This window comes from Gymnogyps californianus, chromosome 1 (genome assembly GCF_018139145.2).
Source record: "Gymnogyps californianus isolate 813 chromosome 1, ASM1813914v2, whole genome shotgun sequence".
Taxonomy (NCBI): Eukaryota; Metazoa; Chordata; class Aves; order Accipitriformes; family Cathartidae; genus Gymnogyps; species Gymnogyps californianus.
This window is the reverse complement of record NC_059471.1, coordinates 70,847,581-70,872,235: the sequence shown is the minus strand read 5'-3', so window position 1 is coordinate 70,872,235 and position 24,655 is coordinate 70,847,581. Positions and strand designations below refer to the sequence as shown.

At 44.3% G+C, this 24,655-nt stretch overlaps 1 protein-coding gene across 1 annotated transcript; it reads left to right on the top strand.

Annotated features, from left to right (window-relative positions):
- The first annotated feature begins 416 nt into the window (after positions 1-416).
- Positions 417-15,756, top strand: LOC127013131 (interleukin-1 receptor type 2-like). The gene is made up of 9 exons (XM_050891799.1): positions 417-442; positions 2,140-2,270; positions 2,366-2,624; positions 4,809-4,983; positions 6,434-6,608; positions 7,739-7,804; positions 9,058-9,193; positions 11,615-11,760; positions 13,074-15,756. The coding sequence occupies exons 1-9, from the start codon at positions 417-419 to the stop codon at positions 13,199-13,201; spliced, it is 1,242 nt and encodes a 413-aa protein (XP_050747756.1). The 3' UTR covers positions 13,202-15,756.
- Positions 15,757-24,655: the final 8,899 nt, after the last annotated feature.

Genomic DNA, 24,655 nt, shown 5'->3' with positions numbered 1-24,655 from the left:
AAGATTGCAACTATTTAGCTGCTGACTATGCTGCAGGACACCTTTTGTTACCCACGAGAATTTTTTGGTGGGTAACAAATCAAAAAATAATTTGAGGTAGAGCGTGAAATAGTCATGTGAAGACATGAGTGTCTGCAAACTACCGTTCGTCAGAAAAAGGGAAATTTAGTCATATATTTAGCAGTCATTTCCCCTTTTTTGGGAAATCCAAATACATATTTTCTCTCTCTGTCTCTGTCTCTGTTTCTCCCATCCTCCCTCTACGGAAGGAAAGAAAGGTGGGTCTAAAATGTCGTTTGGTTCTGACACAAATCTGATTGGGCAATGAGAGACAAATTTCCGCTGTGTGTTGAGCTAAACCCTATATAAGATCCTCACTAGCAGTTTTCAGTCTTATATCTTTTCATGAGAAGCTAATGGCTGAAAGACTGCAGAAGCACAGGTAAGTGAATCCGATGATAGAAATTTGGGAATTAAAACCTCCCCTAAACCCTCAGATTGTGTAGGGCTTATGGAGATTGCTAGCTACTAAACGAAAGGGACCAGAAAGCTCTGAACAGAATAACCAAGTATCTTCATCAGGCAAAGGATCTAAAGGGAGAGAAACTCCCCTGTTACAGGGTATGACATGTGAATCGTGGGGCTTGTTAATGCTGCAGACAAAGCCACTAACACCTAGTCCAGGTGTAGCCGAGAGGGCCTACAGCTCCATGCCAATGCCCTGGAAACCCTTGCAGATCTAGCGGTAGGGGAGATGACCCGTGGTTATGAAACAGTATTATTGAGCAAGAGGTTGGCTTTGTGGTGTTGTAGAGATGACAATAAGCTGGAAATAGTTTATTATACTCAAACTATTAGATGTCAGATAAATATAGCTACTAGAACATGGAGAAATTTGGATTAAAACTGCGTTATAAATATGAGCATGATGGGATACGCAGAAGATGCCTGAAGGAGAGTACCTATGAATATGACTGTGTTATATTGGTAGAAATATGTTTTTGCTTTTGGATACAATTTGAAGTAGTTGTCCGGTCATTTAATATTCATCCTATGGTACAATCATAGTGTTAGGCTAATGTTAAATGCATGCAATTTACATTTCTGTATATAAAATGGAAATAGTATGTACCACGTGCATACGTGTACTGTATTGCACATAAATACCTTACATAGAGCATAAACTGGTGCCTATATATAGCATGTTTTATGTATTTTTGCCTGCGGTACACTGAGATAACACATAATCAATCAACAGAGTAGCAGCAGCTGAAACCTTATGGCAGACCAGAAGGCATTCAGTGATGTACGCAGAAGTTGCCTTGCCCATGCCAGGCCAATACGGATGACAATTAATGAATGACTGGCAGCGGATAGTTTTGTTTTCCCTTAGTGTCACCGTATCTGATTTTTAGGACAAGTTGTTCAGGGTTTTTCTCATATTTTTTTTAGCATAGATAGTAATAGTGTCCATGCTGAAAACTCACTTGCGCACCACCAGCAAGATGGGTGTGCATGCCATGGGAGTCAAAGTTTTTTGTCCCAAGAGAAACATTTGTTGGAGACTTTGAAAGCTTGGCTCTGGTTATAGCAGGAAGCTTGCCTGCAGCCTGATCTATGCTAGCTGGCCTAGTTTGGTAGCCACAGTGGGGAAGATAAAGTGACACAGGATTTAATGAGGTCTGCACAATCTTGGGAGACACCTGAAGTGACTGCTTAAGACAGCTGAAGTCTATTCTGCTGCATCTTTGCTCCTGTGTTCACCCAAGCTACTACACTACAGCTAACTTGAACCAGCTGACCCATGCCTCAGTCGCATCGTATTGCAAAATAAGCAGAGCTAGGTTTTTCCACGCGTAGCTGTTGCACTGAAAAGCCGTGGGGACAGCAGCATCTTGTGGTATGTTGTTTGCATCTCCTGGAGTGAAAGGAAAGGGACAGAAGTGATGTGTTTGTGCCAAACCAGATGCTCTTTTTCCACAAGTCAGCCCCTATAAACTAGGGATGAAGAAGCCTTTCTGCTCACAAAGGGTGAACCAAAGCTCACCAGGTCCGGAGTGAGGAAAAGAGCAGTTAACTCTTAAGTTAACTTTGAGTATTTTCATTGTATCTTCTGTCTTGTAATAAACTTCCCTGTAGATTTCAAGACGCTTTCCCTCGATCTTCTCCTTCCGATTTCCTCTGGGAAAAAATGCGTGGGCTCTTCTTTGTCCTGGTGACGTGCACAGCAGGCGCCTCTGCTTTCAGACTCCATCAAGTCAAAAGCACAGGTAAGGGCATGCTTTTTTTTCCCTTCTGTCTCCCTCTCCCTTCTTTTTAATGTGCCTGGCTGACAGTAATGTAAAAATATCTCTGATTTATATAGAAAACTGCCCAGATCACACCGTGTTTTTCAAACACTACTATGAACTGCATGGAGAACCTGTGGTTCTGAAATGCCCTTCCCCCAGATACAAACATTTGGATTTTTCTGCCTTGACCCCTAATATCACATGGTATAAAAATGGTTCAAAAACCATGATATCAGGAAGAGATGAAGATCCAAGAGCCTGGGCAAAAGGAGATGCACTCTGGTTTTTACCAGCAATGCTAGAAGACTCAGGAGTATATATCTGCACCAGAAGGTGGGTATTTAAAAGAAAATCCAGTGCGCTAACAAGATGACTGTCTAAAATACATTAGCTTGATTCTAAACTCCAGTTGTGTTCAGAGAATGTCTAGATAAGATAATTTCTTCGACAACTTTATTAGAGAAAAAAATGTGGAAAGTTAGAACTCTTAAATGCATTGTGTGTCTCCTATAGATACATATACTGAAATGCGGATAAATCGTGACACAGTATTGCCACTCAGGCTATGATCTCACGAGGAAATAGTGTACGTGAGAGTTTGTTCTAGCTTATTTATGAACCAGTCAGGTCTGTGGCGAGCGGGTACATGCTGCAGGCAGGGGATTCTGCAGAACACAACTCTCCTGTTACAGCTCCAGAGAAGCAAATAGCCTTGTTTACACTTCAAATTGCCTTACGAACCATATACGAAGGCTCTGGAGTTGCTTCCTTCTTCCCTCTTCCTTATCCCTGGTGTTTACTTTTCTTCTGCTTCACATTTTAAGCCAGACTTTGATTGCCTTGGTTTTGCTGGAAGATCTGTCATGAGACCCTGACTAGGCTGGGACCAGACTTGTGATGATACTGCAGTGGGTTGAGACTTGGTCATCTTTTTCTGAGTATCTGACAGCCCACTGTACAGTTTCAAAAGGTACCAGGGTCTGGATTTGTCGGGGACTGAGAAAGGCAAAAACATCTGTCACCATTGGAGCCTGAACTCCAGAAGGTGTCCTGAGTCCTCGTCCCCTGCCAGCTCCTCCTTCCAGTCAGCCTCCCAGTACACCCCTGGCAACCAGCACCTTGCTCTGGGATCTACAGTGGAAAACATATCTATACGTCCCTGGAGCTACCTGTGTAGAGCGCAGTTTCCTTGCTGGCAAGGCTCACCTCGTGAGTGACATGCGTCAGCAGTAGAAGAGATGGACAGGGAGAACTCAAGTTAATAGATCATGCTCAGCATATTGGGTCGGCCCTTCCGCATGTCTCAGCAGCGATGGCAGCGGTGGGGCAGAAGAGAAAACTTTCATAGTGAGGCCAGAATAACAAAAGGTTGCAAATATTGTCCTAGAGCACAGAGTAGTTGCCTGAGACCTTGAAGGGTGTTTTTTAATCCCCTTTCTGGACTATTCTGCCTCAGTTCCTCAACCTATAACACTGTGGCAGTGTTATTGACAGCTATAGTAAAATGCTGTGAAATCTGTTTGGAAAAGATATGCAAGAGCCAAGTACATAGCTTCATCACAAACATTATTACAGGATTAATAAAGTACAAACAAATTGTATTTCCTTTGCAAGTCATCCCACAGGGAAGCCACCAGATTTTTTCCAATGCTCTGTAAAATGAGGATAGAAGCAAATTATCACAGATCTCTGCTTCTGCTGAGCAGAATTTTGGATTTAGGCATCTGACCTGTAGGTGACAGCCGGTCACAGCACTCTAGCAGTAGTGCGAGTCTGTCTGCTCGCAGCCCCCAGCTGCTTTCGAGGAGGTTGCAGCCCGGACCCCCTGGCTTTCCTGGCCCCCGCAGGGGTCACGCACTGCCCTGGGTGAAGGCATCTCCAAGGCAGGCTTTCAGAGGTCAGAAAGGACATAGTTTAAGTACCTATCTCCCCCAGTTTGGTCTTCCTTGGGACTGGAAGCAATTGTCACTTGGGGCCAGAAAGAAAAGCTAAATATTGCAAAACTTTCAAAGCAGGAATACCTTCTTTTCTATGCAAAATAATACGTACTTACAGAAATGCCTACTGCTTGTGCAATAGTAACTGTAGATGTATTTTAATACATGCTTTAAGCTTTTTATTTCATCCTTAGGTCCCAATCATTAGGGTTTTCACAGTCAAGATGTCTTTCAAGGAAATGGCAGAGGGTTCATGACACACCTGCTATCGTTCAGGCGAACATGTTCCCCCTCCTTGCAAAATTAAAATCATGCCGTAGCCTAAGGGTGCACAGCAAACTTGGTATACAAAAAAGAAAAGAAAAGACTGACGCTCCGAGGCAGACATGTGTCAGCAACATGTTTAGACTGTGCCAAAAAACCAGTATCAGTGATTTTCCAGCATCCCTCCTGGTATGATCTCAGTCTTGGCCTCTTAGAAACTGCTAAGGAGGGAAACGGAGCCAGGAGGAAACCGAGGGTGTCACTTGAGTTCCCCTTGTCACCGGTGGGTGCTCACCTCTCCCCGCTCTGTCTGCAGGAACTCCTCCTACTGCGCCGAGGTCTCCATCCACCTCACAGTCGTGGAGAAAACAGCTGCTCGGGAGATTGCCTATCTCCAGGTCCTCTTCACTTTCACCTCTGGCAAGATCGTTTGCCCTGACCTGTGGGATTTTACACCAAATAGGACAAGCCTGGAGCTCAAGTGGTACAAGGTAGAACTTTCACCTCCTCTTTGTGCAAAGCCTAATCCCAACCTGTTTGTAAAGGCACATACATCTCCACTTTCTGTTTCTCTTGAACATCATGTTGTTAAAGTCATGAGCACAGCATAATATACTGGGAATTTTGGGGCACATGTATATGTTTTAAGAAAGGTTCTCTGGGGTGGACTCAGCACAGGGTGAAGTGCTGGATATGTTAGATGCTCTCACAGGCACTGTAACTATTTTTAAGGCTAGATTACCTACCCTGACTCCAGGGTTCACCACTTCAGATTAGGCCCTTCTCTTTAGCGCTATGCTTCTTTTTATGGCCCCTCTAGTGAATCCCATAAAGTAGGACCTCCCAGTGATGCTTCCCCCGGGTGAGCTGTTCACATGGGGTAGCTTTCATTAATCAACTGGAATACAGCATTTGGAAATACTAGATTCATCACACAATGCTTATAAGTGTTCTCTTGCCTAACTTGCCGGTCCATGGCTTTTCAAGTAGGCAAGCCTGGTTTTGCCTGTGAGGTCAAATATCCTTCACATGATCACCCTCAGCTGTACAATCTTGCACTGGACAGCACGGGATTCTTCTTATATTTTCATAATACCTTGGTTTAGCTTTTATTTACACTCCCACTATGATCGTATGCTCTGCCTCGTCCAGCTATCATTCTTACCATAGGATGCAATACCTAGGCCAGCTTCATACAGCAGTGCCTATGTTGTGATTGGTACCATACCAGCAAAATATCTCTGCTCCGGGTTCCCTTCAGAAGCAGGCTATAACCCACTTACTTACCTAAGTAAAAGGCTGCTCCCCTCAATATGGCTCTTGCTACAACCATCAGAAAGAGCTAGCCTGCCTTCAAGGAGAAGGAACTTCATTGCTCCTAGCAGGGCTCCAACCTGTGTGTGAACAGAGCCTTAGTGATACAGAGCCGGAATTTATCACAGTTTATGAGATTGCATAGGGTAAATAATAGTTTTGTGAAAACCTGCATGATTACTAGTATTTGTCTTTGAAGAATGCCTTGGAATATTACTCTTATGAGGTCATGTATGGAAAGTAATAGTGTTGTGAAAACCTTCATGGTTACTAAAATGGTTTTGTCTTAGAAGAATGTCTTAGATTCTCTTAAGATGACTCAGAAAAGAGCTTATTATATCTTTTCCATCTTAAAACGCGCACTTTATTGAAAAGCTATGCACACAGATTGTAGACAGATTAAAATAGCAACTCTTCACACTTCATATAGTGCCTCAGAGCATTTTAGAGACGGATACACACTTGAAGAACTTGCCCTTTGGTGGGAAAGTGGAACTGCTCAGATTTCCCAGTGACAAGTGAACTTTTAATAACAGAGAGACAGGGATAAGTAATTTTGTCTGGAAGTTACACAGGGTGTAACCACACCTATCGGAGCCATAACACCAGTTGCTGTCCATTCTCCAGGATGCTCTGCCTTTGGAAGATGACGATGAAAAATTCCTAAATCTGAAAGGTTCAGCTTCTCTGATCATGACTTCTGTACTACCAACAGACGCTGGCTACTACACCTGCAAGATGTCATTTCCATTTGAAGGTGTAATGTTTGAAATCACCAGAACAATTCAGCTGGAGACTGTTGGTAAATATTGACCCCTTAAAACGTTACAGCACTTAAGAAAATCTCTTTTTTTGTTAATGAAACTCAGGAGAGGAACTCATATTCGGCCTCTCAGCACTGCCACGGAAAGCGGGACGCCATGGGTGCTTGCTTTGGCACCGATGAGTTTCCCACAGCACCCCGGCAGGGCTGGGGTCACCCCTTTGCCTGACGTGCAGCAGATTTGCGGGAGGCAGGACTCGATGTTGCAAGTGCCTGTGGTTAAACCGAATAATTTATGTCTTCGGGGGGGGTGGGGGGTGGTGGTGTCACTGCAAATGACTTCAGAGGGCTTAAGAAATAAAACATTTGCTACTCGCTCAGGATGGGGGGAAGGCCGCTGTTTCGCAAACGGGTGTAAACCGGCTCGCCCCGCCGGCGGGGGGGGGGGGGGGGGGGGGGGGGGGGGGGGGGGGGGGGGGGGGGGGGGGGGCGCCTGGAGGGGCGGGGCGTTGCTGCGCCGAGCGGCCAGCAGGGGGCGGGCGTGCCCGTGCGCCGCCAGCACCGCCCCGCCCCTGGCCCCGCCCCGCCCGGCGGGCTCAGCCGCCCCCTCCTCGCCGCGCCGCCGGCCCAGCCGCACCGGCGGGGGGGCGAGTGCGGAGGGGCGGCCCTGGAAGGCGGCAGGCTGCTGAGGGTGCTGCTTCCTCCGGCTGGGTGCTGGTGCCCGCTGGTGGAAGTGACTTTTGAAACATGGAAGTGTCATTTTCGGCCACTCGCACATCCGTTCTCCGCTTGAGCTTGCGGCTTTTTCTGCTTTTGCGAGTGTGAAATGGGAGTGCAAGGATCTCGGCACTCACTGCTCATAAAAAGGACCGTGCTTAGTGCCTAACGTTACTGTTGCTTCCAAAAGACCCTCACTCATCTGCCATAAATTCCTCATGGTGCAGCTTTCAGGATCAAGACGTGAGCTTGGTCCTATCCGTCTCCACAAACACAGATCTCTGGGCTTCAAATTGGAATGTCTCTCTTTGCCAGTGGGTTTAATAATCAAATGCTTTCCTGGGAGATGAAAGGTCTTGAGCAAAGTGGCATATTTCTCTCTATAGTTCTGGGGCAATGCCCAAATTTTCTGTTGTGCTAGCACTGACTCTCTGTTCTCTTTCTCTCTCCAGAACAAGAAAAGAGAATTACCCCAATAATTGTGTATCCAACACAAAAGACGACATCAGCTGCTCTCGGTAAGGCCTAACATTATTTTTGGAAACATCTAATCAAGCAAAAATTAGAGCAGGTCCTCCTGTGGTGTAATTTGTTGGCATAAATTGTTGTAGTTCTTTTGATCTCAATTATATTAGCTGAGGGTCAGTGCTGGAGTAGTTTTTGCATGTTATTGTCTACAACTAGATGCTGTCTTCCATGTAGGAGAAGCTGTAGAAATGCTGTAGATTTTAGCCACTAACAAAGCAAGAAAAGCATGTTTGTACCCTTAGATCAGCTGCTCAGAGTACCCCTTCACTAAGAATTACTTGTTTTCAATATTCCCTCAAATTGTTCTAGGTTGTCTGGTGGCTTTGAATGAGCCATCTCGATCTAGGAGACATTTTTTCATTGCTTTTTACTGTTTGAACTAGGCAGTTGTTGTTAGTTAGAAAGTACCTTGATAGGATCTCAATTTTTCTTTGAAGATTATATTATGACAACAAATTTCTGTTGCATTTCCTCTTCTCAGAAAATGCCAGGTATATTTTACATTAAGCTTTTTTAACTTGTGTACTATACACAGAGCTGTGTCCTATGATGTTTTAGTTTTCCCTGCCACTTTTCTTTCCATCAGCATAGGACTACCAAGTCATTTTTTTTGCCTATCTAGCTCTGTGGAGTGTTTTGTATCCCTTTTATCACCATCTGCACAGATATAATAATAAAATTGTATGCATTATTGAGCCCTGTGCTTTCCGTATAATACAGATACGCACCAGTCTGAAGGCTCTTTATCCTTAGCTCTGAGTTAGTTACAATAATTAGAGCAAAATTTCTGAATTTTTGCACAATCACTTTGTCTCTGGAGGTCCCACCTGGAGCTGAATGCCCTTGCCCACAGCACCTCTGAGTGAAGCTACACTGCTGGTTAATGCAGCTGCTCCAGAGTGGTAAATCACACCATGCCATTTGGGCTGCAGTACGTCAGAAGGAGCAAGGCCACAAGAACACAACCTTGCCTCCTGAGGAATGTGTCTAATGCAAGAGCTGCTAACTGTTGCAATGGGAAAATAATTTGGTTAGCAGCGGGAAGGACTGCCAGACTGAAGGATCTTGCTGCCAAGGAGCAGGGGATCAAAAGCAACCTGGGGCTTAACTTCAGTTTTGAATTCAGTGGTGCTTGACGTGTGTGGAAACTTGATCTCCTGCTGGAGATGCTGGTTTTCACCAAAAGAAAGAGTAGTTCTTCATATGTATCCAAATGTTTTTTTAATCTTTCTTTTACCAACAGGCTCCAAGATGACTCTCCCGTGCAAAGTGTTTGTTGGACTGAGCAGCCACGTCCATACTGATGTGGAATGGCTAGCAAATGACACCACCGTCGATGTGGTTTACAAGCAAAGCAGAGTTACAGAGGGAGAACGACAGTAAGTCTGCCTGAAAGTGTTTCCTTGTGCTTGTTGTTTTAACCTGCAGTGGTTTTAACCTGCAGTGTTACAGGGGCTCTCAGTGCAGCTGAATGCCAGGTAATGAAATGGGATATGGACAGACCTGAAGTGAAGGTGACAGCTGAGAAAAAAACAGGCAGGCAAGCAAAAAAACCCCAAATCCAACCCAGGCAAGGTGAAATCAGTTCTTTATCTCTGGTTTTTATTCATGGTATACTGCAAATGAGCCAACTTCGAGGCTTAAACTTGAAGCACGTTTTCATGGGCAGCTGAGCTGATGTAAGAGCTCACTGCAGTGGAAAACAATGGGACTTGATCCTTCCCAGTGCTTCTCTTATCTCTCTCCTTGCCCCGTGCCAGCGAAACGGCAACATCCTCTCCCTGACATTCATGTGGTTCTCTGAACACACTAAGACAACGGAAAACTATCCAGTGGTTTGTGGTTGTTTTTTTTTAAATATCCTTGTTTTTCTCCTTAGGCTTGTTCTTTTCCACATTAGTGAGTTAAACTGACTCACAGAGACGCCCAGTGAGTGCTAGAGCTGGCGCCAGAGAAGCACTGGGGGGGATGCTGGTGGGAGGGAGAAGCAGGATGTCCCACATCCTCTTGCCCTGATCCATTGTCTCTCCCAATCTTGCGGAGCCTTCTCTCAGCTGCCTCATAGCTGTATACCTCAAGGCTTTTCCAGCTGCCTCATAGCTGCATGCCTCAAGGCTTTTCCTGCTAGGAAAGGAGGGAAAAGATCTGTTTTCTGTACCTGTGACATGTCACCTGAGCAGTGCTAACTTGCTATGTTTAGGCATGCTTCTAGTGCTTTGCAAATGTGAGGTAAACCTACCGACTGAAATCTCTTCACTGAGGTCCAAGTCAGCGTTTTATCTCTCATTTAATGAAGCTGAGAGTGTCCACAAAGATCATCACCCTCACCTGGGTCACGGTGGCTCTGCCTGTACTGGTGGACAGAGCTGGGAAGGTTCCTGGGCTCTGGGATGCCATTGCCTCTGCTGTTAATGGTTAAACTGGTCACTCACCAGCCAGCACCTTCCCAAACAGCTGCTGTCTGTCGATTAGGATTTAGCATGGGGCAGGGACCATTCCCAACAGAGTTTGGAGATGTGGCATCCTATTTTGAGGGACAAGAGTGTTTAACAGTTATGGATGTGAGCTGGTTTTGGCTGTTTGTGGCCATCAGTGCCAGATAACAACCTGGCCATGTTTAGTTTATTGCACAGCTGCAGCCAGAGGTAACATGGTAACTCAGCTGTATGCCCAAGCCTTTGCATGTTTTCACATTCCCCACAGCATGCTTGAGACTATTAATTTATAACATTGTTTACATGGATAAGTGACAGTGCATTAAACTTGTTGTCAGGAGCCATAAAGTGTACTGTGGCTATAGTCTCTGCAGGCTTTAGAATAGAGCAGCACAGGTACTTTCTTACTTGGACTCTAAAAATTATTTTTATTATTACTATCACTGTCATTATTACTGTTATATGTTATTATACAATTGCACAAAGACAGGGACCATGCCAGCTAGGGCTCATGCAGAGCCCACAGTTTGTGAGACACCCCAGTTCTGCAGGAAGCCCTCAGAATGGCAGCAAGGCAAAACAGACCAAATGCCACCGGGAAAACAAATTCCCCGCAGAAATCTCTGGCAAAGCACCCACCGCCGTGTTCCTGCCTTCCTGCGGTACAGTCCCGGGAGGAGTGCACAGGGAACTCCGCTGCTGCAATGCATAGCAGACTCAAGATCAGATCATTAAAGAGCAGCTGGACAACTTGTCCAGCAATGACTAAAAGATATCAAGAGGCGATGTTTGACTGCAGTTAGAAAACCACTTTTAAATAGTTGGCCTGATGAAACAATCAGGTTGAAATAAGCTGGAAACTTCCTAGACAGTTTCTTGTACTGAGCTCTTGGCTTTGGGCACATGATAGATAGGAATGGTGGTTTGGTTTGCTGAGTGAGCATTTGCAGGGTTATGTTCTCCATACGTCCTCTTCCAGCTGATAGTAAGAATTAATCTCAGAAATGAATAGGTGGTCAGAGAGAAGGAATTAGGTCCTTCAACAACGCCGTGTAGAGAGCTCAAAGATACACAAAATTCTGCTTGCCTTTCTTCCCTCCTTTTTCTTTATTTTTGCAAGACAAATCCAGATCTTTTTTCCCTGGAAGATTCAAGAAGTGCAGGATGGGTACTGACTTCTGAGGCTCAAATAGCTGGCACAACTGGGCTGGAAGACACAGATGTCCTTTAATGCTCAGGGGCTAGTTCGGAAATGAGCAAATATCCAATGCATTTTCTTGCAATGTGCTGTTAGAATGAACACATCAAATAGAGAAAAGCCAGATTATAAAAGGATTTAACATTAAATTTTTCTTTTTCTTCCAGAGAAATTGTAGAAAATGGTGAAAACTTCATTGAAGTGCCACTGATTTTTGATTCTGTTGAAGAAGTGGATTTTTACACAGACTTTACGTGTTTGGCCCAGAACAGATACGGCTACCAAGTACTGCCAACAAGGGTCAAGCAGGAAGGTAACTAGTTTGACTGCTTATTTGGGATAATTGTTATCATTATTCTAATGCTAAATTATCATCTAAGCCTTTTATACTGTCAGAGCTAGTATTGGGATGAATTAATGCCTGGGGAAAAGCTGGTTGCCTCTTTCACCTGTAGACTTTGGCATAGCCCGTTCACAAAATACGCTTTCTTTGGGTCATTCACTGACATTTTCTGCAGGGATAAGGATCTGTGCTGGTATATCTGTTCATTGGATAGGGCTCCAATTTAGATCCACTTTGTGAAGTGATGGCTCCAGTAAGACTACTGGCAAACTCCCATTGGGTTCAGCAGGGCCAGATCTCCTCCAGTTCCTCAACAAGTAGTGGGAAAAAAAAAAAAAAAAAGACAATAGCAGAATAAAGATCAGAGTTCCTTGTCCTCATGCACAAACTGCCGCCAAAATAACAAGAAGTGTAAATTATGATGGGTGTTGTTATTTTGGCTCCTAGTGATGGGAAGAGAAGCCCTAAGCTCAGTGCAATTAATGTTGCAGTGTGATAGACCATTGGCCAAGAACCAGCTGTAAAAACAATGTGAAGCAATGCTAATTGTTTCTTTGCGTGACATTGATGAATCACCAAAATTTGCTCACACTGTCCTAGAAAGGCATATGAACATTTACAGTCTTCATTATGAGTTATAACTCATGACTCACTCCAGCATCCTATGATGAGGGATTTGTACTCATTTTCTAGATAATGTGCTGCCGTTGTCTTCCATAAGCTACACAGGTATTACTACAGAGGAGGCAATCCATGAATCAATATAGGCTGGAATAATCCAAAATGATCTGGACAGACACTGGTCTTGGAAATTAGCTGTATTTTGGGAAAAAGCTCAGAGTCTTGGCTTGATCATTAGTAATTTATAGGCTGCTCTGTATGAGAAAATTATTCACAGAGCTTGAGGGTGGACTAGCTGTTATGTACTTGCTCTCCACACAGTGCTTTTATTTCCTGCTTGGAGTGTCTCTGCTTCCACCAAATTCAGATAGAAAGCACATAGCCACTCTGAGCAGGAGTTGGGAAGAGTCATGTATGTACAAAAGGATTGAACTTTAAATTCTCACCCCGTATTGTTTTCCAATTCTTCCTCCCATCTTCATAAACCCATTTCCGAGAGCGCTCAATCAATAGGCCTCTTCCTTTCACAGGTGATCAACCCTGCTAGAAGGTTAACTTGCAGACATCCTTTTTATTGTGATTTCTCCTCTTCCTCCTTGAACTTGGAGAACTATGTTCCTGGGAGGTTTTTTTGAAAATATTTCATTTCTTTACTTTTCCAGCTGTCGGCTTGTCCTGGTACATTGCAATGATTCCCGTCGCATTGGCCTGCGTGATCGTGGGGGGGATATGCATACACAAGTGCTGGAAGCGCAGAGCCGATAAAGGATACACGATAGCAAAGGTTTAAAATCTGCTTTATTCTCCAACCGCCAACAGAAGAAAAAAATCATCCTGGCTATCTTTCACATGAGACACAGAGAGACATTTCAGACCAGACATACTGCTTTCCCAGCAGATGGATATATATCAGCTATTTTCCTCTTCTCCAAGTCTTCTACAATTTGATGAAGTTATAAATATAAATTTGCATTTTCATGCTGCTTAGATGCAGGAAACCTGCTTCTATTATTTTGCAGCTAGGGTGCAATCTGTAGGATTTTGGAACACAGAATACTAGGAACGTGCCCTGGATATGGGAAGGGTAGGGAAAGGGAGGTGCTCTTGCCCTTTGTAATTCCAATAGTCGTATTGTTTGTTTAAAAAAAAAAAAGGAAAAGAAAAACCCTAAAATCTAAAAACAGAAGCTAAGAAAGCTTGCTACAGAAGGACTATTCCACACCAGAGTGAAAATGCAGTTTTCTTATGCATCCAAACTCATTTTATTTTACTTCAGTCTAAAAAGAGCCGTTTTTTTTCCCTTTTCCAGAGCCAAATACAGTTGTCATGGCAACTGTATATCTACGAACTTTTCCACAGAAAATCTAAATTTTTTCGCCGTTTGGATTACTCTTTGCTTAAACGGACTGTCTCAGAATAACCCTCCCCCAGAGATAGCTACATCAGCATAACAGATAATTGTACACTGGAGAATTCAGTTCTGTTTTATCTACTAATATCTCATAGCTGGAGATTCATAGGCAGCTGTAATATGTTGTTATCTTTGCCAAGAAAAGAATTTGGAGGGATGTTTTAGTGTTTTGAGAGTCATTTGACTAACACAAAATTTTATTCCTGGAAGTGATTTGACAGATTACCAGTAATAATGTACAGTCTCGCCCTTCTGTGCCTCTAACTCTTTCATGACTGGCCTGATTCTCCTCTCTGATATGAGTATAAAAGTCTGCCATAGATTCCCGTAAACAATGAGTCTGCACCAGTCTAAAGCCGGTGCAGCTTCAGGAACCTTGTGTCCTTTAAATTGAAGTATGCAAATCGATTACTTGTGATGCAAAATGCTGCCTGTTAGGTTAATCTAACTGGATTCCAGTCTTGACATAATTCAGAAGGGAGCAATAAATAATCAGTGACCATGTTGTACTTTGAGGATCAGAATGAGTAGAATGAGTTAGTTACTTCCTCTTCCAAGAGATAACACGATAGCTGAGAAGTAGTTCCATCATACGTATTGTGTATTATCTTCATCTGTATGGGAAGGGAAGAGATCCAGTCTTAAGGTCTAGATTGTTACAGACCTATAACTGACACCTCTCACAGACACCAAAGATAAAGCTTTTTGTTTGGGTAAATCAGCCCAGAGGTTTTTCAGACTCTATAGGAAAAAAAATAATCAGGAAAAACGTTGACTCCAAAGAACAAATTGTAAAGTAAGAATGTTAGAACTGCGTGTGGTCCCACAAACTAGAGAAATGAACGACTCGCATCCATCTGGGAGAGGCCATAATCTAATTGCTTTCCACCATCACTTATAGCTGGTTCTGAGTTTAGCCTAATAAATATTTGGAAGGATTTTGAAGAGTAGGATGTGGCTTGAATTAAGAAACTCTTCAATCTGTTAGCAAGAACCTTCACATTTTATGAGATTTAAGGCAAAGTCTCCCTTTAAATATTCTAAATGTTTGCTGTGAAGGTACAGGCACAGAGATTAGATTTCTGACACAGTCCGAGTCAATGACAACCAAATAAGACCACAGGACTTACTGTTTCTAAGTGCAGGCTGTTAAAGATGATGATAAAGAATACATATATTTTATGGGCAGAGAGGAAAAAGGTGGCTGCAAGTGTGGAAAACAGTCAATCCACTTGGATATCTGTTCTTTGAAGGAAGAAAACTATAGACGAACTGACCATTGCTGGAAGGAATATGAAAAATGTTTTAGGTACATCAGGAACGCTCGTTTTTATCAAGCAATTGCTAGTCTGTAACGAGAGAACAATTTAGGTTTGCCAATAAGTGTAACCTTTCAAAATGTGATTTGTTCTTCCTATCCATCTGTATCCTCCAAGAGTAGTGTGATAACACATCTGGCTGTAGGCGCAGGGTTGGATTTCACTAAGAGGTGGAAAAGAAGTAGAATTTTTGGTATATGGAGTATCGGTGCCATAAGAAAGTTAAATACCTCGGATCCTCCTCCAAACTAGAGAAGGAGAAAGAAATGTGAATGCGAGATAAAAATTAGGCATACAGAGAACTGATGTTACATACTCAGTGGCATCTTGAATACAAGGGGAATGTAAAGAAACAAAGGTTTATCTTTTATGAAGTGATATTTGCTTCTCTGACTACTGGTATAGTAATATTCTGAAGGCTTTCATTATAGGTAGACTTGTTCAAGTGTACTACATAGTGTAAATGTTTTACAGGTAGACTTGAACAAGTGACCTACATCATAATGTAAATGTTTTACATTGATTTGTATTGTTACAAATCAAGGGTATCACGGTCTATATCGTTTTTTAAAATGTTACGTGAAAAATGGAAAAAAAATAAAAACCACAACGAAGTGCTGGTGTGTGAGTTGGGTGGAAAGGAAGGTGTGAGATGGCTCTTTTCGGAGTGGCAGCTCTTTCCTGGAGAGGTGTGATTTTTTTCCAGCGCTCTGCTGCAGAGGGGCTCGTCCCCTGGGGGTGCAGTGACCCCTGCTCTGTCTTCAGCCGCTTCTGCTCTCGCCTGTGGCTGTGCCTTGTCACACTGAAGGGGGACCGAATCCTGATGGGCCAAGCTCCTTTCCTGACTGCCCCACATTCATGGCTGTCCTTGCTCTGCAAGTCCCCCGAGCGTTTGGGCTTACTCTGGGCGGGTGGTATTGGGTGATCTTTCTCTGCCTACCAGCTGTTGAAGTATTGTGTTCCCCCACTGACTTCTGTGGGGAGACTTCTGGAACTGTAGGTTAACACAGATTGTCACTGTGGGGATGTGAATTTAGCATGTGCTCCCCAGGCAGGGAGATCTGTCTTATTCAGTTTCCCAAAGGCAAAATTTTTGTCTCCTCCTTTTTTCAGTCAAAATTAGAGAACTGCAGTTGTCACTGTACATTAGGTAGGTCCATCCCGGGAAGTTCAGAGGCATTAGCCTCAATGTACTTTGAGGAGAAAATGTCCTGAATCTCAAGGCAAATTGAGACTGAGGACTTACTTGTACTGGTTTATAATCGGACCTGAAAAGAAATACAATATCAGGGAATGCCACTTCACATCAAGGGTTCAGGGCTGTGCACCACAACATTTCTCTTCGGAAAAATTAATGATGTAAGGAGGAAAAGGCCACCTCATTCCTGGGACTGTGTGGGTTTATAGCATTTGCCAGAGAGCTCATCTATCTGCAACAACTTCGAAGGCACACCTACAGAGGGGAAGAGACTGGTGTCCCATGGTCTTGACATGAGTTAGCATCCAGGACAGAGGCTGCTCCTGCAGAAGTAGTTCTTTTCAGGAAACATGAGTTCAGTTAACAGTTGTTTTCTTGTTTTACTCAGCATATGTGATCTTGATGTCAGCTATCCATCTAAATAGGCAGCATAACTAATGTTTGACCAGAGTAGCACCTAAAAAAAAGTAAACATGTAATTTGGAGAGCACCAAATAATTAGGTCTGCTGGTTCCCAAAAAAACCCCCTTAAATAAGTGTGGGAGCAAATGGAAATAAGAATTGGATCTGCGCACAGAGCTGATCCTGGCAGGTCAGGATAAGAACGTCACTTTTTTTTATTCTAGTAGCTGGGGAGGGAAGATGTGTGTGCAGGAGGACAAGAAACGTGAAATACCATTGCCAGCAATAATGCTCTAAGTATGAGAATAGCAGCTCCAAGTGTTTGATGATTATTTTGACTCAAGTCTGCAAAGCAAGAGGCCCAAGAGAGCAAAACAAAGTAAGGAATAGGTCTTATGTTTTGGAGCTGAGAACTCCCTGTCCACTCATAACCTTGGAGCTGCTAAAGATAGCCTAGGGTGGGGTGCCTCTCATCCAGCCTTCACGCAGCCAAAAGGAATACAGCTTGTCCAAGCTAGCCATTGATGTTTCCTCTCCACTCAGTGGAGAAAGAGTTATCTCCAGTGCCTAAAATAAATGGGATGAATTGCCCTCTAGAGGTGCCTGTCTTTTTCCATCAGTTTAAGACAAAAAGTGAGATGAATCCACCCTGGATTACAGGAACCATTTGTTGTGGACCACTGGATTTCAGGCTATCGGAGAAGTTATAAAAAGGAACAGGCTTAAGCCCAGAGACACCCTTTCATGTAGTCGAGGCTGCTGGGCTTTCTTGGGACATGACTTTAGTGCTGGCAGCTCCCTGTGCAGAGCAAGGACACAGGCTCACATTAAATAAAAATACTATAAGAGGTTGGGAGGCAGGCACAAAGGTGTGTATTGTGGAATCCAACGTACCAGGCAGGCTGAAAATACCTGGTCAATGCCTTGGAAAAACGTTTGTGGCTCATGGACCATGTGGTCATGAAGTGCCGCAGCTATTACAGGAAGAAAAGAAAGAGCTGCCGTGTGTGTGTGCGGCTGAAGTACACAGAGCTTCCCTGGGACCAGGAGGAAGCCTGCTGTGCGACTGCAGGCGAGCTGGGGGCTCTCGGGCATGCACGGGGCAATGGGGGCTGCCAGCCCTTCCACAGCGCTCAGCTAGCTCAGCTCCCACTGCAGCCAGCGCCCGCCTGCTCCTAGCAGGCACTGCTGGGCAACAGCAGCAGACCGGAAAAAATATTGTTATGCACAAATGAGATATCATAAAACTAGCCTGCTGCCAGTGGACAAACACAAGCTGTCGATAAGAAAACCACTAAAAATATATATAACTCATTAGTCTGCTTTAGTGTGTTCCTTGCACTGGAAATTATAGTCTATATCAGTCGATACATTAGGTAGTATACACTATGTAAAGAGCTTGATAAAGCAGATGAAATATAGCACCTATAGTTTTCAAGAAGGACGCATCGTTATCTTCCTGCAGTTCCTCAAGGGAGAGCCAGGCACCTAATAATAACGGGGAAACTTTTAAAAACTCACATAGATCCGAGCTCACTTGTTAGAACTTGGGAAATTCATCCATTACTGAATCTTTAACTGCAAAGTGTAGTTTGGCTTTTATAGCTGTCTGTCCCTCCTACCAATTTCAGGTTTTTGCATCAGTCTAAATTGTCTCACAACCTGACGACAACTTCAGGTGTAAACAGCAAACTCCTTCGTAACATGTTGAAAAAGTCGATCTCTCAGTCCTGACAAGAAGTGAAGGTCCTCTCTTTCTCACTGTTTCTACTGGTTTGTCATCTGTTGAGTAGTGCCACAGGAACTTCACTTAGATGTACTTAAATTTCGTAGAAATGCAAGTCTTGATTTCTTTGTGGACAATGAGGCATTACCAGCTTTTCTGTCTCGTGGGGCTTGAATGATAATATTCGTTTAAAGCCTTAGAAGTCCTGTTTTGCCTTGGTTATAGAGGATTCATCCATCTGCTAAGCGGTGGGATAAATGAATCATCCTGTTTGTTTGCTTGCTTTGGCTCCCAAACATGCTTCGTCATAAGTGCTAGGGAGGCCAGACTATGACTGGAAATAGTTGATATTATGTTTGTTTACTTGTGTCGTGGTTTAACCCCAGTCAGCAGCCAAGCACCACACAGCTGCTCCCTCACTCCCTGTCCCCCCCTCCTTGCTCCCAGTGGGATGGGGAAGAGAATCAGGAAAGAAGGCAGAACTCATGGGTTGAGAAAAGAACAGTTTAATAACTGAAGTAAAATATAATACTAACAATAATAATAATGAAATATAATAATAATAGTAATGAAAAGGAATATAACAAGAAAAGGGGCGGGGGGGAGGAAAAAAAACCCAATGATGCACAATGCAGTTGCTCACCACCCGCTGACCGATGCCAGAGCTGTGATCCGCCCCTCCCGGCCAACTCCCCCCTGTTTATATACTGGGCATGACGTTCCATGGTATGGAATATCCCTTTGGCTAGTTCAGGTCAGCTGCCCCGGCTGTGCTCCCTCCCAGCTTCTTGCACACCTGCTTGCTGGCAGAGCATGGGAAACTGAAAAGTCCTTGGCTTGAGATAAGCGCTACTTAGCAACAACTAAAACCTCAGCGTGTTATCAACATCATTCTCACACTAAATCCAAAACACAGCACTGTACCAGCTACTGAGAAGAGAGTTAACTCTCTCCCAGCTGAAACCAGGACAACTTGCAAAAAAAAAAGACTCTCAAGTAACTTGTGGCTTTCAAGTTGGGGACACAGCTGAACTAAGTAATTAAAGAGTATCGTTACATGTACCCTCAATACATTGCTACCGCTCTTTTCCTTTTGTCTGGGACTTAACCATGGCTGGTCTTCAGCCGATTTGAGAACTCTCCAGAGGAGACAGTGGGCAAGCCACAGTGGTTTCTCAGCTCTCGTCATCGTAATCTGGCTAGCCTGTGGGTGCTGTAGACTAGGGCCTCCTTCTTGTGAGTAGAGAAGAGCTATCAGCTCAGGGGAGAAACAGATGCCTTGCCTTTGATCACAGCTGATGGGTAGTTTACCTGCTGAATCTAAGCCAGTAAAATGCCGGAGGAAGCACAGTAGAGAGAGATCAGAGATTCACATCTCCACCTAAGAGTGGCAGAGCTGTATGGCTGATTGCTCCTTGCTAGGAAAGAACGTATAAGCTTTTTTTTTATTACCGCGCCAATGTGGTGCCATTTAGGAAATATGGATTGCATGGGAGAACGTAAGGATGAGTGGAAGAGGGTGGCTTCCCATGGGGAGAGCTGTGAAGTGCTGCAAGGACACTTGGGGAATGGAGAACTTGTGAAAATAGGCAATATGAGCTTATCTTCTGCCTGGTAAGGCAAAGACAGTCCATGGTAACTGCCCGTAAGCACATCCAGTGGGAGAGTAAAAAAGCAAGGGCATGTAATTATTTGTGCTAATGAAGGAGACTGGGATGAAAAATACATAACCAAAATTAAGTTGGCCGCTAATCACTCCAGCAGTGAGGTCCTGAAAGAGCTTCTCAGCAGGGGTAATGGCTAGGAAAAGAAATGACTTTTAACCTGGAGCTGGGTACAGCTATGAAAGGGATTTGTTGTGTGTGACAGCAGGGGGCCTTCCTGCAGGGCTGCATCACATCCTCCGGCTTTGTGCTCTTTATTTCCATTGAAAAAGGACTGGACAGCTGAAGGTAAAAAATGCCATCTAAGAGTTTAATTACCGTGTTATTATTTCCTCAGTTAAATTTCCAGTGCCCATATTTACAGCCCTTTCAAGCTTGTAAGGGCTGAAAGATCAAAAGAATTAAACACTGAACACAATTGCTGGATATGTCTTTGTAGGCATGTCCAAAGTCCTAATCTGCTTTAAACTCTGCCGGGAGATGCCAGTTGCCCCTGGAATATAGCCCTTAATGAGATTTGGCTTTCCTGCTGGAGGGAGTGATCCAGTCTCTAAACAAAACTGTGTTGTAAGAGATGAGTTAGCTCTTCATATGACCAAGTGCCTGCGTTATGCAGAGAAGAGGAGGAGGAGGAGGAGGCCCTTAAACGCTGCTCTGTCCTTTTGCACTTCAGTCTCATGAATGTTGCCTTCTGCTTGTTTATTTTACTGTTTAATGGCTGCTCCTGTGGCATTCACTCTTGGCCGTGCAGTGGGATCCACGATGGAGCAACGTTGCCCCAGCGAGGGTCCCAGGAGCTTCCCAGCTAAGGCCAGCAGGATCTCTGAGGCTGCAAGCAAGCAGCAGGAGCGAAGTCTCTGTCGGGAATGTCAGGTCACTAGAGACAAGGAGCAAAGAGCGCAGTAATGATAGGTGGCCCTGGCATCCAACTCCCAGCCCTGGAAGAGTGCTTTAGGACACAGAAACCAGCTGCTGAAACACGACTGTTAGAGGCTTGACAGAAACACTTTATAGCTTATGGGATCACATTTCAGGATTAGTGCCTGTGCCTGGTTGTTGGTTGTTTTTTAAACTTCAATTATAAAAGCAGAATGTTGATTTACCCAAATGCAATCCCCTCACCCCTCCTTCAATCAGTAACTCAAGTTTTTCATCAACTGTCTACCCAGTGTGGGACACACTGGTTATGCAGAGGCAGTCTGAGACTGCGTATACATCAGTCACCAACTTTGTAGTTTAGATTTAGTGCTTGTAATATTTAACATTGGCATTCATTCTATTTCTTTTTGATTAAGAAAACTAATTAAATCTTACTTCTACAAGGATTTTTAAAAGTGGATCAGGGGACTTCAGTCTTGTTATTCTTAAAAACAAATTATTATGATGCAATGCTTTGAGGAGGTCTGAGCATGCCACAGGTTGTTTGCACAGGCAAAACATAATTTACAGAGATTCTCCTTGGTCCTAGGTCTCTCCAGGCAGTTGGTCCAGTTTCAGCACTTCCTTTTTCTCCATCTTCTTTTCATTTATTATGCTTGTAGCATATATTTCAGCAAAGTGGATGCAAGGGGACCAACTGTACAACAAGTTGGCTCAGGGTGGGATGGGTTAATTTTCTTCAGCTATGTACCTTTGCCAGTGTTGCAAATCCACACAGCTTTCCGTGCGGGTCATGAAGCCTCACCTGGGGCTAGTGTAACTCTTACATGATGAGCTATGTGCAGGACTCTCGCAGATAAGCTCAGGAGGGGAAGGAATCCTCTCTGAGTGGATGTTATCCCCGTTTACCCACCTTCCACTGAAGAGCAACAATTCAGAAAACCCAGCAGAAGCAGGCAGGATTATTCTCTTTCCTCCTGCTTTGGGGGGGCTGTTTCAGTATGTGGATGGGGAGGGAGAGCAAAGAGACCAGTCCCAGTGCAGCTCACCTGCAAGCAGTAGTCCTGCTTCCTCTCTTCCCAAGACATCTTGCTCAGGAAGGGGATAAAGAAGACTCCCCTGAGTCTTCTCACACCTCTTCCTTTCCTCCGCTCTGTCAGGGCAGAGGAGAATGGGAGGGGGCACATGGTGGGACCCAATCTCCTGCATGGGGGGAACAACCAAACAGAGCAACCTGCACAGTGAACGGGTGGAGACCTGAGTGGAGATGTCAGGTCTTGGTGTTTTGGTGTGGCACAGACAGGAAGGACCTCATAGCCCAAGACCTGGCAGCCTTGCAGGCTCTCTCTTCAGCTCTTTGAAGCCCCCGCGTTTCTGGGCACTCAATTTTTCCCTTCAAAACAAAGCATTTTGCTCAATCATTGAAAGAAACACCAGAGAGGGAGAAAAAGGATTTAAAAACAAGTGGCGTGCTGACATAGGCATATTGGACCATAATGTCACTGTAGCCTGAAACAAATAGGCTTTTATTTTGGGAGAAGCACAGCTCCCCCACCTCCCATTCTCTTACATCCCACTCCTTACGGTGGCCAGGGCACCCTGCCTGCCCTCCAGACCCCGTCTCTTGTACTACCTCCTGTGAGAAAGGGGAAAGCCCTCTTACACCAGTGGCACATCTCTACTTCCATGGCACAGTCCTCTCTTCATTTCAGGCTATTTTCTCTGGTCAGCTAAAGTCCCAGGTGATGTCAAGCCAACAGAGTGCCCCAGGCGTGGCTGTTCCTCTCCGTGCGTGGGTATTTGGATGCAGTTACTTTGACTTCAGTTCCTAATATAGGGATGTTTTCCTCAGGGGTGAGGTAGTTCAGATTGGCTCACGAGGTGGGAGCCTTTGACTCCTCGCTACATATCTAACATGAAAATGGGCACGTAATTCATTTTTTCGACACCAACCAAAATATGTCACTAACTCATGCATGCTTGTGGTCATATACTGTCATTCAGCCTTTCCACGTGAGCTGAGTAAAGCTTTAATACGTGGGATCAGAGACTATGAAGTATTTGTGTATTACAATAAAATAATGACGTGAGCTGAGGCATTTTTAATGGATTTTTTTTAATGCAGATGTTGATAGTATTGTATTTTCAAACTTCTGCATTTCTCATGTCATTTAAACACTGTAAGAGTGATGACTCCAGTGTTCATATGGGAGAGCTAAATTTAGGTTGGGAAATAAATGTCAGACTCCTAATGAAACACAGTAGGTTGTTAAGAAGTCACTAACGTAGTTGCAGCTTTTTTCACTTGGTCTGAACTCGTCCTTTTAGCACAAATAGTTAATGTGTGCATGTTTTGGGTGAAGAAAGGGGCAATTTTAAAGTTAGCACAGTTATTTTTTGCCACATGTAATTTGTTTGCTCACCTTTTGACCTCCTTGCATTCAAAAGTCCTTGACTTTGCTTACATTTATATTCACTGACATAGCAGAATTAGACTAAACCCAACACTAGAGCTTGGGTATTTTAGTTTGACATGCCATTAGCCTGACGGACATATGCTTTCCTCTGAAATATTTTAGACTTTTGCAACTTACTGTTCAATGGCTTAATATATTCTTTCAAAAAAACCTAATGAACTTGAGTTATTTGTTGCACTCTCACAGGCCCCAGAGAGCATTTCAGAACATCACAAATGCCCGTGTCTCCTGAACCCGGTGCCTGGACCCTGTGGCTCTCCAGAGTTTAAAGGCAGGGTCTCAAATGCTATTTTTCAAAGCTCTATTTGCTCTGTGGGCTTGGGGAACCCTTCCTATACCTCATAAGAAATACACACAAGTGCAGGATGGAAGGAAAGAAATAAGGTGTCCAACAGTTCTCCTAATTTTCTCCTAGACGAAACTTACGAAAACTTTTCTGTGTGTTTTGGGGGTTTTTTTGACAACAGAATAACTCTGATTATATACTACTACAGAATAAGAAAGAAAAAAAACTCAGGAAAGCTTTCTTAAGGTACTCAAAACTATTGCTTCTCTGCAACGTCTTTGTGTTTATCAGGGACACTAACAACCAGGTGTCCATTCAGTAATACATGCAGTTAACATTCTTTGACCAGTAAATTCAAAGTTTCTTTGTGTATTGAGTTTGCGTGGCAAGGTTTTGGTAGCAGGGGGCCTACAGGGGTGGCTTCTGTGGGAAGCTGCTAGAAGCTTCCCCCATGTCCGATAGAGCCAATGCCAGCCGGCTCCAAGACAGACCCACTGCTGGCCAAGGCTGAGCCATCAGTGACAGTGGTAGCGCCTCTGGGATAGCGTATTTCAGAAGGGGAAAAAAAACCCATGTGCAATTGCAGCCGAGAGAGAGGAGTGAGAACATGCGAGAGAAACAACTCTGCAGACACCAAGGTCAGTGAAGAAGGAGGGGGAGGAGGTGCTCCAGGCACCGGAGCAGAGGTTCCCCTGCAGCCCGTGGTGAAGACCATGGTGAGGCAGGCTGTCCCCCTGCAGCCCATGGAGGTCCACGGTGGAGCAGATATCCACCTGCAGCCCGTGGAGGACCCCATGCCGGAGCAGGTGGAGGCCTGAGGAAGGCTGTGACCCCATGGAGAGCCCACACTGGAGCAGGCTCCTGGCAGGACCTGTGGCCCCA

Bases quoted from the DNA above. Each gene is read 5' to 3' on its own strand.
- LOC127013131 (XM_050891799.1), top strand. From the start codon at position 417: ATGGCTGAAAGACTGCAGAAGCACAG. The intron at 443-2,139 runs GTAAGTGAATCC...ACTTCCCTGTAG, and splicing joins GAAAGACTGCAGAAGCACAG to ATTTCAAGACGCTTTCCCTC. The intron at 7,805-9,057 runs GTAAGGCCTAAC...TTTTACCAACAG, and splicing joins GACGACATCAGCTGCTCTCG to GCTCCAAGATGACTCTCCCG.